This window comes from Schistocerca serialis, chromosome 7 (assembly GCF_023864345.2).
Source record: "Schistocerca serialis cubense isolate TAMUIC-IGC-003099 chromosome 7, iqSchSeri2.2, whole genome shotgun sequence".
Classification (NCBI taxonomy): domain Eukaryota; kingdom Metazoa; phylum Arthropoda; class Insecta; order Orthoptera; family Acrididae; genus Schistocerca; species Schistocerca serialis.
The window spans coordinates 453,924,770-453,941,007 of record NC_064644.1 but is presented as its reverse complement, the minus strand read 5'-3'; the positions used below and the strand labels follow the sequence as shown (position 1 = coordinate 453,941,007).

Below are 16,238 nucleotides of genomic sequence, written 5' to 3'. Positions count from 1 at the left end.
TCTCTCTGTCCACCTCCCCTTGCTCCCTCTCTCCATCCATATCTTCCTGGCACCCCTCCCCCCTCTCTCTCTCTCGCTCTCTATCTCTATCCTTCCCCTCCCTCCTTATTCATTCCCTCCTACCCTTCTCTCCCTATCCATCCCGTCTTCTATCCATATCAGCCTTCTTTGTTGCCCCCTGCAAAACAGGTCAACAAGCACGCCAATATTACTCCCACAACATGCCTGTCACACAGGGCAACCTATAAGGCAGGGGCTGAAAAAAAGTACATTTTCCACTATCTCTAATCCTATTGAAGCTGCGAGGTTATTGTGCAATGCTGATACTAGTGAAGCTTGAGGTTTGTGTGCCAAATTTGGATGAAATCAGTTAAAGGGTTTGTGAGGACATCCTGGACATAAACACAAACAAAGGGTTTGTGAGGACATCCTGGACATAAACACAAACATACAGTTTGCTTTGTACATTCATGTTAAGAAAAAAACAACACGTTGGACGACTTGAGATTCATATTCACAGGACATGTACATTAGTATGTTGTGCAGAAGTTCTGAGTAGTTCAGCGAGTGTCCACCCATATGTTTGCCATGGGCCCTGACAACTTGTTCCGTACGTGATGCCATTGACACGTATAAGGCATGAATGGCATCCTGTGGTATAGCCATCCATGCTGCATTCACCTGTTTTCAAAGTTCATCTGTGATGGTTGGCAATGAGCCACTTTGCTGCACCTGTCGTTTCACCATGTCCCACACATTTTTGATTGGCAACAAGCCTGGTGATCTGATGGACTACGGCAAAAGGCTACTCCTGCACAATATGCCAGCTGTGCAGGGCAGCTTCCACATTGGGGTTGGGTAAAGTGCTTCTTGCCCTTGAGGTGTAGGCTGCTTGATAATGCAGGCTGATACTACCATCACATGCCTGTCATGCAAGTCAATCTACACGTCATAGTCTGAAAAAACCGTTTCTTGTCCACATCTGTGCTCCTATAAGAGCTAGGAGACTGTAAATCCCCACAGTGCTGATACTCATGAAGTATGCTGTTTGTGTGCCAAATTAGGATTAAATCAATCCAGAGGTTTTGGAGGACATGCAGGACATACATACATGCTTGCTTCTTTATTTTTATGTATGTATGTAGAAAATAGGCTACAGTACTGAACAGAGCTCAGCTTTAGAAATTTTTATTGGTTATATGAAGTAAAGCAGCTTAGTTTCAAATTGGCATTATAATTAGGTATTTTTTCATGCACATGCTTAATGTAATATCATTTCAACCTTATATAAAATCAACTAAATTGAAAATTAAAAACTATGATCTATATTGGTAAATACTTCTTTTAGTAACATTAATCGTTTTATGTCTTGTATCTCATGTTGTTTCCAGTAACACTGGGGTAGATGGGATGAACAGAATTTACAATATGTGTATTTGTAAAAATCGAGAAAAAGTCCAAAAATTAATTGTTACTGTTTTTAGGAGAAAAGTAATGTAATATAATCTGTGTACTGATTATATATTATACATCCGGTGTGATGGTGGTTGTTTGATGAAAAAAAAATAAACATCCTGGCTCAGTCTTGCTACTGGATGTGAAATTTTTGAAGTAGCAAAAATTGTTGTAATTGTTTGCTGTGCAGTTTGAATTTTTCTCCAGTACACACAGGTTTTTTCTGAGAATCCACATGCCTTATTTTCATAAGGAGACTGCAAACATTTTCTAGTACATAGTATGTTCATACATTATTATTTCAATCAATGATGGACACCACTGGAACAGGAATTGCGGATGTGACTTGTCAAATGTTAGCAGTGATACATCGTCTTTGAAATGCAAAGTGGAAAAGTACGAGTCAACTGATATAAAATACAATTTTGGTAGTGGTTTTATGTAAGAGAATTTTGTTTATGAATTTCATGCAACACTCCTTTTAATGACATGCTTCATTTGAACAAAAGTATTATAAATTTCAAATTTCTCTTTTGGTCACAGGTGTCATGAAAATGAAACCTAAATGTTCATATATACAGAATTTCCTGAAAGGCCAAGAAGAATCTCAGCAAACTTCTCCAGTATCATGCTGTCATTCCTGATGTGAGACTTTTAAATCACCTATATGCTAGCTGCTTATCTTTATTGGAGAAAGAAATCATTGCTCACTGGAAAGTGGCACATGAAATTGGACATTTGATTTTGTGAGGAACTTGGCAACTGCCAGCCACTGCACCTACTGGCAGGCCTCTCCAGGTTGTCCTGCATTTCACCACAGTCCTCCGGCATTGCAACCTCCCTGTAGCCAACAGTGTCATCTGCACATAGCTTCACACAACTTCCGATGCAGCAAGTATGCGGTGTTTCATTCTTTTGCAGTTACACAGATTTACACTTTTTTTTTTTTACTTTGTTTGAGGTACACAACATTTTTTCAGCTTCATTTTCATTGTATAGAATTGAAAATTTGTCAGTCCTGTGGTAACCCTGTATTAACACGATTCACGTTGTCCGTCGCACTTCACCTAGTGTAGACCGGGAACTGTCTGCTAGGCATGCCCGATGAAAAACTGACTGGGCACGGCCCGTGCTGCCTGAGTTGTTGTAGTTCCACCGGCAGAGGGCGTGGCCGAATTCTTGCGCGCCCTCTAGTGGACGGGACTTGACTTGCGGCAACTACTGTCCGTGACGCGCCGTGCTGATGTGCGCCTCCCGCGATCTTTCTGGTGGCTTCTGCGCTCCTCCTCCTTCAGGAGGTGAAGCCACTGTGATCCACTGCGTCAGAAGGTGGAGCGTCGTGCAGTAGCGATGACCTCCACGTCCATTGGAGTGCTGGAGTCGGGGGGATCTGCCAACCCTCGAGCCGGAACCTTCGAATACGGTTGGAAGTGACCCACACGAAGAGGCCCCCATCGTCTCACCACCGGATCCTGAGACAGAACAGGCGACAAGCTGTCGAACTCCGGATCCTGTTTCACCTCGGGAGGGGCAAGACCCAGTGGTGGGGACGATGGGGAAGGCACGACCACAGGTAAACCAGCCTCCTGAGAAACTGGACCTGTGATGGGGGCCGGCTCTCGCCGGGGCATCTCTAATGATGGCGATGTCGGTGCTGGAGCTACTGGAGGCCGGCAAGGCTGAGAACCATCACAGTGTGGCAGAGTCACAGGTGAGAGGGGCAGTAGCGTCCCCTGAGAAAACAACACGGGTGCCGGCAATGGGGAAGCCGGTGCCTGAGGGGTCGGAGGGTGGGTGCCCAAACGTGGACGTAGCTGATTTTGGTGATGACGTACCTCCCGGTCCCCCGCCTGCAAGGTATACAGACTGCGGCCATTGCGGCGCAGGACCACCACTGGTATCCAACGTGGGTTGCGACCAAACCCACATGCCCAGACTGACATACCCAGTGGAAAGCTGCGTACCCCATTTTGCGAAGACTGGTGAGGACCAGGCCAGAGGAGGTTCAACAGAGTCCTAGGTTGGTGCCCGTGGAGGAGCTCTGCAGGGCTGCGTTCTTCCATTGGTGTGGTCCGGTATGCCGTCAGGAAAAACGTCAACGCCTCCTCCACAGGAAATTCGTGCACATACTTTTTCATCTGCTTCTTAAATGTGTGCTTCCCCATTCGATTGTGGATGAAAGGGGGGAGAGCAAACGTGCCAAATACCGAAGCGCCTACAAAAATCCTGGAAGGTCTGCGAAATAAACTGAGATCCATTGTCTGATACTAGGGTGACTGGCAGACCTTCCACAGCAAAGATTTTTGTGAGTTCCAGGATTGCAACTTCTGAAGAGGTTGAGGAGCAGCGAACCACATATGGGAATCGGGAATAAGCATCAAAGACAATGTGCCAAAAGCCATTGAGAAATGGGCCTGCAATATCTATGTGAACACGTTCCCATGCCTGGGTTGCAGGTGGCCATGAAGAGAACGCTGACCTGGGAGACGCCTGTTGTCTCGCACACTGGGAACAGGTGGCCACCAAGTGCCCAATTTCTCTGTCAGTACTGGGCCAATACACGTCTGCGAGCCAAAGTTTTAGTACGGGAAACACCTGCGAATTCGTAGTCTCACTATCGATAGCTCTGACTTTGGTCATCTTTGGTGGCACTAGTGTTCAGTGTGTGTGTGTGTGTGTGTGTGTGTGTGTGTGTGTGTGTGTGTGTGTGTGTGTGTGTTATCTTTCCTGCTTCTGTCGGAGAACCGAGGTATTAAATTTGCATGTACACCGCCTGTCCGTTGCAGTTTGCCTTGAAAATGGCGGGGTGTTCTCCCACTGAAATATCGGCAGTCGCTGAAAGTGTTACCTGGCTGAATTCCCGGAAGTTATTTGAAAGTTGTATACGGCAGGAGAAACTCAGGTCTCACATTGTTTACCTCTACGGGGAGGAAATGTATCGGTGTTTACGTAAGTTGGATAAACTTCGTAGCTGTCGAGTTAGACTGCAATGTGCTTTGTCGTTTTTATTGAGGTGTCGTGATGAAAATCATGTCCCAACATTTGCTAAGGTTGTGCACCATATTAATTCTCCTGCTGCCAATCGTATCAAGCAACGTGCTGGCTTGGCTCTTGTTCACGAAAGGATTCGTTTTACTCGTCGACGTTTGGATTCTGTTTCCAAAGAATTGTATCGTTTTCAGTTAACGGTTGCGTCTGAAGTGTCTGATTTCACTTGGCATTGGTTGGACGGTGCCTCATGGACCCAAGCTGACTGGGAGTACAACTCCGTTACTGCCCGGCATTTGGCATCGCGTGGAGTCGGATGTTATATCTCGATGCTCTGTGATAAATCTCACAGAGAAATCATTTGATGACGCAACCTTATCCGTGCTAGGGAAGGGTTTAAATTTTGCACCCACTCTGAAGAATTTGCCGGTAGTTGATTTTATTAGTTCAATTGAAAAGGCAGTTTGCAAACTACCTCCTGACGCTGCAGAGGAAGTTAGGAGGGAGGCATGCCGTGTTTTGACTAGGGCTCGTCCACCCAAGAGTAATGTAACAGCAGCAGAGAGGGCTGCTTTACGCTCTCTCAAAGTTGATCCCAGTATTGTTATTTTACCTGCTGACAAGGGCAATGCCACTGTTGTTTTAAATAAACATGATTATGTACAAAAGATGCAACGTTTACTATCTGATTCAGCGTATCGCAGAATCGATGCTGACCCCACGAAAAGTGTTGAGAGAAAGACCAACAGCCTCCTGAAGAAACGTGGTTTGTCGCAGGACACAATCAAGAGGCTTAACACCTATAGTGCCGTTCCCCCTAGGTTATATGGCCTTCCACAGGTTCATAAGGAAGGGGTTCCTTTCCGTCCTATAGTGAGTAACATCGGCGCTCCGACATATCGTGTATCCAAGCATCTTGCTTCTCTGTTGAGTCCACAAGTAGGACGGTGTGAACATCATATCAGGAACTCAGCTGATTTTTTACGTCGTTTGGAGGGACTGAGGCTGAATGACTCTGATATTTTAGTGAGTTTCGATGTGGTCTCTCTCTTCACTCGTGTTCCTCTGTCTGATTCGTTGCGGTTAATTGAAGCCAGGTTTGGTGCTGATTTAACTAATCTCTTTAGGCATGTGTTGACATCCACTTACTTTTTATTTAATAACCAGTATTACGAGCAGACAGATGGAGTTGCGATGGGTAGTCCGTTGTCTCCTGTGATCGCAAATTTATTTATGGAAGACTTCGAGGAACGTGCATTGGAGTCGGCGCCTTTAAAACCCACCTATTTCTACAAGCTAATAGTTGTCACCATTCGGCTCAGCGTGAAGGGGACTTCGTACCTTGGTACGTAGGGCACATGTCATTTCTGACGCTGAGACTTTGCCAGCTGAGCTGTCCCATCTTGAAGTTACATTTCGTCAAAATGGTTATAGTGATAGACAGATTGAACGTGCGTTGCGCTATCGACCAACTGTACATCGGATGATTGATGATAATTCTTAGTCAACACCTAAGTCTACTGCCTTTTTGCCTTACGTAGGAAACACGTCCAATAAGATCGGTCGTATTTTACGGAAATACGATGTGAAATGTGTTTTCCGACCTCCATCTAAAATTAGAGCACTTTTGAGTTCCGTTAAGGATGATCTTGGACTGCGTAAGGCGGGTGTATATCGTATTCCTTGTAGCTGCGGCATGGCATATATTGGTCAAACTATCAGGACCGTGGAGGACAGAGCATAAACGGCACACACGATTACAGCAGCCAAATAGATCTGCTATTGCCGAACATTGCTTGGATACTGGTCACCCCATGTTATATAATAACACCGAGATATTGGCATGCACGTCCAGCTATTGGGACAGTGTCATTAGGGAGGCAGTTGAGATTAAATTAGCGAGCAACCTCGTTAACAGGGATGGAGATTTCTGTTTAAATTCTGTTTGGAATCCGGATCTCTCCCTTGTCAAAAAACAGAGGAACAGAGTCAATGCTGCCTCACCTGCGAATTCGTAGTCTCACTATCGATAGCTCTGACTTTGGTCATCTTTGGTGGCACTAGTGTTCAGTGTGTGTGTGTGTGTGTGTGTGTGTGTTATCTTTCCTGCTTCTGTCGGAGAACCGAGGTATTAAATTTGCATGTACGCCGCCTGTCCATTGCAGTTTGCCTTGAAAATGGCGGGGTGTTCTCCCGCCGAAATATCGGCGGTCGCTGAAAGTGTTACCTGGCTGAATTCCCGGAAGTTATTTGAACAATGACGTCGCACACCATAATGTGGGCATACGATTCTCGCGACTGCTCTGTGACAAAATGACACTTATGACTAAGACCGTGCAGGGTAGCAGCCCACGCCCAGTAAGACTGATGGGGCTGTTTCTTGCATTGATAGAACTCGACCCTAGCTGCCAGAACATGCATGCGGCCGCGATAATATGAAGACAGCAATGAACAGAATGCGTCAAAAGACATGGACGAGGGTTCCTGCAACAGCGCTGACTGCCTCAAAACGTGATACAGCAAGAGAGATATCCAAGACAAGAAAAGAGCACGAGATACCTCCACATTGGCAACATGAAATGCCTGGAAATGCTGCCGAAGGTGATGTTCATATGCGTCCCAATCCTCTGCCATTTCGTCATACGGGGGAAAGGGAGGAGGGAACAGCGCTGGAGCAGACTGCGTGGAGAGCACTTGTTTCATGGTTGCCATGAGCTCTGTCTGCTGCTCAACCAAAACCTGCACTAAATCCTCCATGCTGTGGATAAGCTGCGAAACCGGAACGACGACGCAACACGCAAAAGAACGACCCTACTCATTGCCAATTGTGTGTTAACATGATTCACGTTGTCCGTCGCACTTCACATAGTGTAGACCGGGAACTGTCTGCTAGGCATGCCCGATGAAAAACTGACTGGGCATGGCCCGTGCTGCCTGAGTTGTTGTTGTTGTGTCTGCACAAGGCGCGGGCCGAATTATCGCGTGCCCTCTGCTGGACGGGACTTTACTTGTGGCAACTACTGTCCGTGATGCCCCATGCCGATGTGCGCCTCCCGCGATCTTTCTGGTGGCTACTGCAAACCCCAGATGCGTTGAGTCAAATATATCAACCAACCAAAATCTGGAAAGTGTTTCTTTTTCTGTGTTTATTATTGACATGGCTCTTTTGTCATGAAATGCATATATTCTTATTCCAGAGTGGACACATAATAACACTGATTTGCAGTGGCACTTGAATGTTGCCTCTCAGTGACAAATATGTATTCAAGCAGAATGTGATGTAAGTTCATAAAAACCGAACAGCACAGCCATCAAACTACTGAAAATTGGACCATAACTCACTGTCTGGTGCAGTCTGATGGCTGGCAGCATGTGATGTTGTTGATTGGCATGTAATGGTTAGATAGCCTTAACATGCTGCTGTAAAGTGTAAACTGAGTGGTTTTGGTTTGTGTACATTTCTTGCAGGTTATCCAAGTAAGAACTCCTGTTGATGATGGCATTATTTGGAATAGAGCCATTTGCTAACTAAAATAGCAAAGTCTGTTGGTTCTCTGATAATCAGGGAGTCTTGGATGTTGAGACTAAGCAAATTCAGCAAGTGAGAAAGCAAAACAGGGTGGTGTACTGTGGGCTATGGCAGCAGGAAGGTGAATGCACTTAACAGACATTCACACAGTTGTTAAGGAAAAGTGCTACTTACGTGATTGAAGAGGAAACTGAGAAGTAGACTCATTGAAAATATGGGCAGGAAAGCAATGAATCCTGAGCATTGGAAAATGACTTCTCAGGGATGAGGTGTTGCTTTGGTCTGATCTCAGAAGAAATTGCAGCAAGCAGTGATTTGATGGTATTGGCCTGTATCAGTATTTTACTAGTGGTACTATTGTCCTAAGGCAAAACCACCAGACAGTTTTTAAAAAAAACTTTTATAGAACCTCCAAAAGTTATAATTTTCACATTCAGAAGATGACAGGAGGAGGTATAGTTGATACTACTATGACAGAAAGCAATTTTATCTTCATTATTTGGTGGTAAATTTTGAGATGAGTACAGAATGTACAGTTGATGATGGTTTGTACATGAAGTGGTGTTCTAACTTGGAAAAACATAGAATAGATGCAAAAAATGGTTTTAGTATTTTGCCTGACTTCATTTTCAAATATATTTGACACAACATAGCCATTGCACTAAATTTAAAATATGTTCATCAGTCATGCATGTTCTGAAAGTACACAAGAGACACCTACGACACTTTGGGAACACATGCATAATATATGGCAACTATATTATATTTTACCGCTTGCTTGTTAGTCACACGAAGTACAAACATATGACAGTGTTAATTGTTATTGTTTTAAATATATTTTAGATTGTGAAAGGTAATAGTAATTTGGAATGGGTGTCAGACAAATTAAAATTTCTTGTAAGAAGACTTTATTTCTGCTGAGACTCTGCATCCTTTTTATTTAAACTACTGTCGGTCATTTTTGCATATGCAGCCATCTTTAAGCAGACAAGTTCATGAATATATGTATCTAATAGTACAGCATCCTCCAAAACAAAGCACAGTACATGTTCTGATTCATGCTGATGAACAAACGGTAGGTAGGTGCAGTGACCAAATAAACTAGTGTACAGTCTCAGCAGAAATGATGTCATCTATCAAGAAATTTCAAAGGACTGTGGAACTAAACCTGAGAAAACAAATAAGCTGAAACTTTTCTAAAAATTGATAATATGCTGTATTCAGATGTTGTCCCTTACTCCTGTAATATTAATACATATCAGTATTCACTTTTTGCATACCATAACTTGTTCTCAGTTAAAAGCAGCATTTGCGTACTAACTTTTTTTTTTTGTATGAAACTTTAGAATTATCTGAGATTACTTTTGTGCCCTAACAGAGAACTTAATTTCAGCTTAATGTACCTATTCATTGAATATTTCACACTATTAAATTACTAATCCTCTCAATTTAGTCCATCAGAATGGAAGTTGCATGTAGTTGGATTTAGAGAAATTACGGGCAAAGGTTAAACCAATTGTAAATAACTCTCTGGAGAATTATGTGCCGAGTAAGTGGATCAGGGATGGCAAAGACTAACCATGGTTTAATAACATTGTTTGGAACATACTGAGGAAGCAGGGATTGTTGCACTCTTGGTTTAGAAAAGAATGTGCAAATGTCAGTGAACAAAAGTTATGAGAAATTTGTGTGTCTGTAAAAAGATACCTTATCAAAAGATCTTGTCGAGAACCTGAGAAAATTCTGGTCCCATGTAAAATCACTAAGTGGATCAAGGCTTGTACCCATTAACTTCTTGACCAATTTGATGTAGTTAGCAACAGGCATCCTTGGCATAGAGCAGTGAAGGAGTTGAAGTTGAAATTGCCTGGTCCAGATGGAATCCAAATTCAGTTTTACGGAGAGAACTTTATGGCAATGCCCCCTCACTTCACTTACATTTATTGTGAATCTCTCATGCAGTCCAAAGTCCCAAGCGACTGGAAAAAAGCACAGCAGACTCTTGTATATCAGAAGGGTAAATGAGAAGTGGACCCACATAATTACAGACCTATCCTTAATTTGTTTGATGTAGAATTCATGAACATATTTTGAGTTTGAATATGACAAATTTCCTTGAGACAGATAAGCTTCTTTTGACAAATCAGTACGGATTTAGAAAGCACTGATCACGTGAAACTAAGCTTGCCCTCTTCTCACATATTCTGCAAACCATGGATGGAAGACAACAGGCAGATTCCATATTCCTAGGTTTTTGGAAAGTCTTTCACACAGGCTTCTAAAGAATGTCTGAGCTCATGGAACAGGTCGCCAGATATGTGATCGATTTGAAAACTTCTTATGTAATTGAATCCAGTACGTTGTCCTTGATGCAAGTTTTCATCAAAGACAAGAGTATCGTCAGGAGTACGCAGGGAAGTGTGTCAGGACTGCTCTAATTCTCTACATACAGAAATGATATGATGGACTTGGTGAACAGCAATTTGTGGCTGTTTGCTGATGATGCTGTGATGTATGGAATAGTGTTGTTGTTGAGTGATACAAGAAGACTTACACAAAATTTGTACTTGGTGTAATGAGTGGCAGCTTGCTCTAAATGTAGAAAAACGTAAGCTAATGCAGATGAATGGGAAAAACAATCCCATGATGTTCAAAAAAAGCATTGGTAATGCTGCTTGACACAGTAATGCCAATTAAATATCTAGGCATAATGCTGCAAAGCGATCTGAAATGGAATGAGCACATAAGGGTGGTAGTAGTAGGAAACTTTATTGGGAGAATTTTGGGTAAGTGTAGTTTATAGTGCTTGAGTGGTTGGGATTCCCAAGAGGTCAGATTAAAGGAAGATATCAAAGCAAGTCTGTGGTGGGCTGCTAGTTTGTTACCAGTAAGTTTGATTAACTTGCAATTATTACGGATATGCTCTGTGAACTGGAAGGAAGATCATGTTCTTTTCATGAAACATGAAACACTGTTGAGAAAATTTAAACAGCTGGTATTTGAAGCTGACTGCAGAATAATTCTACTGCCCCCAGTGTACATTTAGTGTAAGGACCACAAAGAGAAGACAAATTTGGGCCTGTACAGAGGCAAATAGACAGTTGTTTTTTTCCTTGCTCTATTTGTGAGTGGAACAGGGCATTAAATGATTGGTAGTAGCACAAGGCAACCTCTGCCATGCAGCATACAGTGGCTTGAGGAGTATGTACATAGATGTAGGGGTAAGCATAGGTTAGTTCTCCAAACATTCATAATAATACTGTTAAAAACACTTATTAGATTTCATTCAAGATATTCTGTCCTCTTTTTTACCACAATACATGAACTAGATCGTTTCATGACAATGTGCTCATGTTCATGATTCTTTACGTGGCTTATGAGTTTATGAACTTACAAAGAATTTTGTCTGGCGATGTAAACTTCCTGTAAGTATTTTTGGCATATTGTTCATGAATGAATGCCTGGAATTTCTATTTTGTTACAGGAATATTCACTCACTGTTTTATCCATTGTGTCCACTAGTCATTTTGTGGGATTCTAATGATGAAAATGTGTGATATATATTTATGATCTTCATTTGCCGAAGTGTCATAATGGAGCTCAGACGGTAGAAGAGTAACTTTCACTTTTTTATTTTATTTTAAGAGAAAGGTGGGTGGCAGTGGTGGTGGTGGGAGGGGGGGGGGGTACATAAAAGGAAAGGGGGGCCTTCAGTTAAAGCAAAAACTAATGGCCATTATTCTTAGCAGTTATAAAATGAAGTTTGTCACAGATTTCAGTTTTATTTCTCTTCGTTATTCATTTGAGGTTATACCCATGTTTGAAAAGTTAAAATTATAATACTTTTCTGAAGGTAACCGTCTGGAGTGTTGGCTTGTATGGTGATGAAACAAAGACAACACAAAATTCAGACAAGAAGAGAATAGAAGCTTTTGAAATGTGATGCTAGGGAAGAATACTGAAGATGAGATGGGTAGATTGAATGTCCAGCGAGAAGGTATTGATCTGAATTGGAGAGAAAAGGAATGGTTGCATTCTGAGTTATCAAGCAATCATCAGTTTGATAATGGAGGGAAGTGTCAATGGGGGGTACAAACTGTAGAGATAGAAGAAGGCTCAAATACAGTAATCATATTCAAATGGATGTAGGTTGCTGTAGTTAGGCAAAGATTAAGAATCTTGCATAAGATAGACTAGTGTGGAGAGCTGCATTGAAACATTCTTCAGACTGAATACCACAACAGTAACAACAACAGTCATTATATGATAGGAAAACACAGCTGTGGTAGAGGCAAGTGACCATTCAGATTTGGCAAAGCTTGAAAATATGGAACAGTCTTGATCACACAATTGAAACTTTCATCATCAGATAAAAATTAATGACAACAAATAAATGTGTAGATACTAATACAGATATGCACAGGAGTGGTGCATATACAGAATTTTCAATTTTTACAATTAATCCCATACTTACTTTAGTAAAAGGTTCACTAAAGTGAGCTCATAGACTGGATGCAATACAGATCCCATCTCATATAGGTGTATTTGACAGTGCCACTGTCTGTTCAAAGAGAACCATTGCCAAACTGACTTTGGGATAAGGTATCTGAGAAGTAAACAAAGGCTGGTATGTGGCACTAGCATTGCCCATAGAAATGAAATCTTGTATGCCTATATGAGAGGAGACCTGTGTTATATTCAGTCTGTTTGCTCACTTTCATGAGCCATTCACTAAAGTTTGATTTAGATGTATGATATTAATTGTAGAAATTGAAAATTCTGTTATTGCTCACTGCTGTGCAGTGATTTGTTCTCATTAATTTCTTTGAACACTTTATCGCACAACTTCTATCTGATGATGAAATTTTGAAATGCATAATGCTTAATAAAGAATTGTGTGATCATAGCTTTTCTATATATCCAAGTTGTAACAACAGCAGCTTTTGTAGAAAATTAATAACTGTTGATAATTCAATTTGTTATCTGTCCTGCTGGTGCTTCTCCAATGGGCTTACATATATCAAAAACCCTGTGACTAGGTATTATGTTATCTGATTGTACTGTCTGATGTGGACCCCTGCTTTATATTAGCAAATTATATTATAGCTCCTCAAAGGATGTTTGGCCCTCATGTCTTGAAAGAAGTACTGCAGCACTTATAAAAAATTGATAAATCACTTATGCTTTTCTGGTTGTTTCTAGGTTTTTCTTTACCCGAGTCCTTTTCTTTAATAATCAGCTTGTGGATTTCTGATGGTTGCAAGGAAATAGTATATTTCACAATAGCTGCAGAATGATAATGGGTCCTATCTGAGAGTCTGAGAATGATTCTTTAAACTATTATGAGCAAAAAGAAAGTTGTTTTATACAAGCAGTAAGAGTTTTCATTTTTGTTAATAAGTGCAACAGCTGGAGGGTAAAAATACTATAGGTAATGGAATATGTTTTATACCTATAGACTGATGCGTTGCATTCTTTATATTGAAAATATCTTAAATGAAAATTTTCAGCAAAAAAAAACAGATAAAGGGTTATTATTCTTTTATGAAATACTATCTGAGCCTTTCTGGTGTCTTACTTGGAAATTCGCCATTGATAACTTTGCATTTCTTAATGTGTTTTCATATATATTGTGTGTACAAGTTGTACTTCACCTGTTGCTGTGTTATTTATGGAAACTAGAAAAGTCTCCTTGTGTTTATTTTTCCACTCAAAGTATTGTGATTACTTTTGACGCTTTGCAGCAAGCAGTGCAAGTGACTTGTCTGTACCGCCAACACCCAATCTGAAGAAGGGAAAAATAAACACTAACCCTGATGCCACAAATGTTGGAGATTCATCAGTGGTAACAATAGATCACGATGATGAAAATAAGAACAAAGCAGAAAGCGTGCGGGAAAAGAAGAAGAGAGAATCAAAAGCTGATCTTTACAGGTAAAAATTCCCTCATGCATATCTGGATAATGAAGTTTTACTGACACACAGTGTGATTGTTAATACATGCAGTTTCAGTTTGAATGTAATAAGCTTCAGTATTTTAGTAACAATACTCTTCTATGGTAACCCAAAATGAATAAACTTGTATTACATTGAAATAGATGATATAATGAAGAAATGTGGTGGAAACTGCATTATCTTTCATGTAACTGGTGAATAATTAAATGATGTACCACAATACAACACTGATAGGAAGAAACAGGTTTCAAATTTCTGCCCTGCCATACTGATGTGGACTTTCAAACAGTGAAAAGTCCAGGTTGGAATGTCTACAATATTATGAAAAAGATAAACTGCTACTGAGCATAAAGATGGCATGTTGAGTTGCAGACAGCCACAACAAAAAGACTGTTACATATCGAGTTTTCAGCCAAAGCCTTCTTCAGAAAAGAAATCACATACACAAGCACACATGACCGCTATATCCGGCCGCTGCAAACAGAATGCAACTTTTAGATTGAACAAAATCAGCAATCCAGAGTGAACACTCTGAGAATCCTGTGGCTTTGATGGAACACCTTTTTCATTTTGAAAGTTAGTAAAATTAATAAATGTTTTTTTCTAAAAAGTAAGAAAAACTTGTTATATTCATCAATTACTTCAATTTTAAATCATACCAATAATACAGAAACTATAATAAAATTAAAAAACAAAATAATCAAAATTTATTTCAAATGTACTTAATAATTATTTTTCACTTAACACATAAAAGAAAAGTGGAATCAAGTTTTCAATAGCTTCAGAGATTTTGTGCCCTTAAATTACAAATCTTCTTGTTGTCAGGTACAGTAGTAGAAAGTTGAATTCTGATATCTGGTAGGGTGTCAAGCCTGTTTCTGAACATTGTATTCATTGCTGGTTTCCCCCCCCCCCCCCCCCCCCCCCCCCCATCAATCTACTGACTGGTTTGATGCGGCCCACCACGAATTCCTTTCCTGTGCTAACCTCTTCATCTCAGAGTAGCACTTGCAACCTACGTCCTCAATTATTTGCTTGACGTATTCCAATCTCTGCCTTCCTCTACAGTTTTTGCCCTCTACAGCTCCCTCTAGTACCATGGAAGTCATTCCCTCATGTCTTAGCAGATGTCCTATCATCCTGTCCCTTCTCCTTATCAGTGTTTTCCACATATTCCTTTCCTCTCCGATTCTGCATAGAACCTCTTCATTCCTTACCTTATCAGTCCACCTAATTTTCAACATTCGTCTATAGCACCACATCTCAAATGCTTCAATTCTCTTCTGTTCCGGTTTTCCCACAGTCCGTGTTTCACTACCATACAATGCTGTACTCTAGACGTACATCCCCAGAAATTTCTTCCTCAAATTAAGGCCGGTATTTAATATTAGTAGACTTCTCTTGGCCACAAATGCCTTTTTTGCCATAGCGAGTCTGCTTTTGATGTCCTCCTTGCTCCGTCCGTCATTGGTTATTTTACTGCCTAGGTAGCAGAATTCCTTAACTTCATTGACTTCTTGACCATCAATCCTGATGTTAAGTTTCTTGCTGTTCTCATTTCTACTACTTCTCATTACCTTCGTCTTTCTCCGATTTACTCTCAAACCATACTGTGTACTCATTAGACTGTTCATTCCGTTCAGCAGATCATTTAATTCTTCTTCACTTTCACTCAGGATAGCAATGTCATCAGCAAATCGTATCATTGATATCCTTTCACCTTGTATTTTAATTCCACTCCTGAACCTTTCTTTTATTTCCATCATTGCTTCCTCGATGTACAGATTGAAGAGTAGGGGCGAAAGGCTACAGCCTTGTCTTACACCCTTCTTAATACGAGCACTTCGTTCTTGTTGTATTGCCATATTATAAGAAAATCCTGCTTCACACAATTAAAACAATAATAGCTTGTTCTAATCAACTCAGCTTCTTCTGATAAATCTACCCAGAAATTACACAATGGCTAATCTTTGTACTTTTGATTATATTAGAGTCACTTGTTAACTCAATTAGATTTTCATCAATTAGATTTTTATAGTCTCTTACACTTAAAGCCTTAGCTGTTATGGAAAGTGGATTTTGAGCCTTGGAATTATTCTCACAGATCTTTGGAAAGTATTGCAAAAGAGTTTTTCCCAAGTTAAGTAAGTGCTTTGTGAACAGCTTAGAAACTACTTCATATATTTAAAAAAAAATTCAGTCAAACATCCACATAATGCAAGAAAACAATTAAAATTGTATTCTTGAACTGAATAAATCAAAAATTTTAATTTTCTCACAAAAGATGCAATTTTGTCTCTTGTATTAAAAA

General features: G+C 40.7%; 1 protein-coding gene across 1 annotated transcript in view; it reads left to right on the top strand.

Moving 5' to 3' along the window:
* LOC126412107 (bumetanide-sensitive sodium-(potassium)-chloride cotransporter) overlaps positions 1-16,238 on the top strand; it is a 598,521-nt gene that overhangs the window by 545,369 nt on the left and 36,914 nt on the right. The window contains exon 14 of the mRNA XM_050081538.1: positions 13,717-13,906. Within this exon, the coding sequence (XP_049937495.1) occupies positions 13,717-13,906 (190 nt within the window). The remainder of the gene's footprint in view (positions 1-13,716; positions 13,907-16,238) is intronic.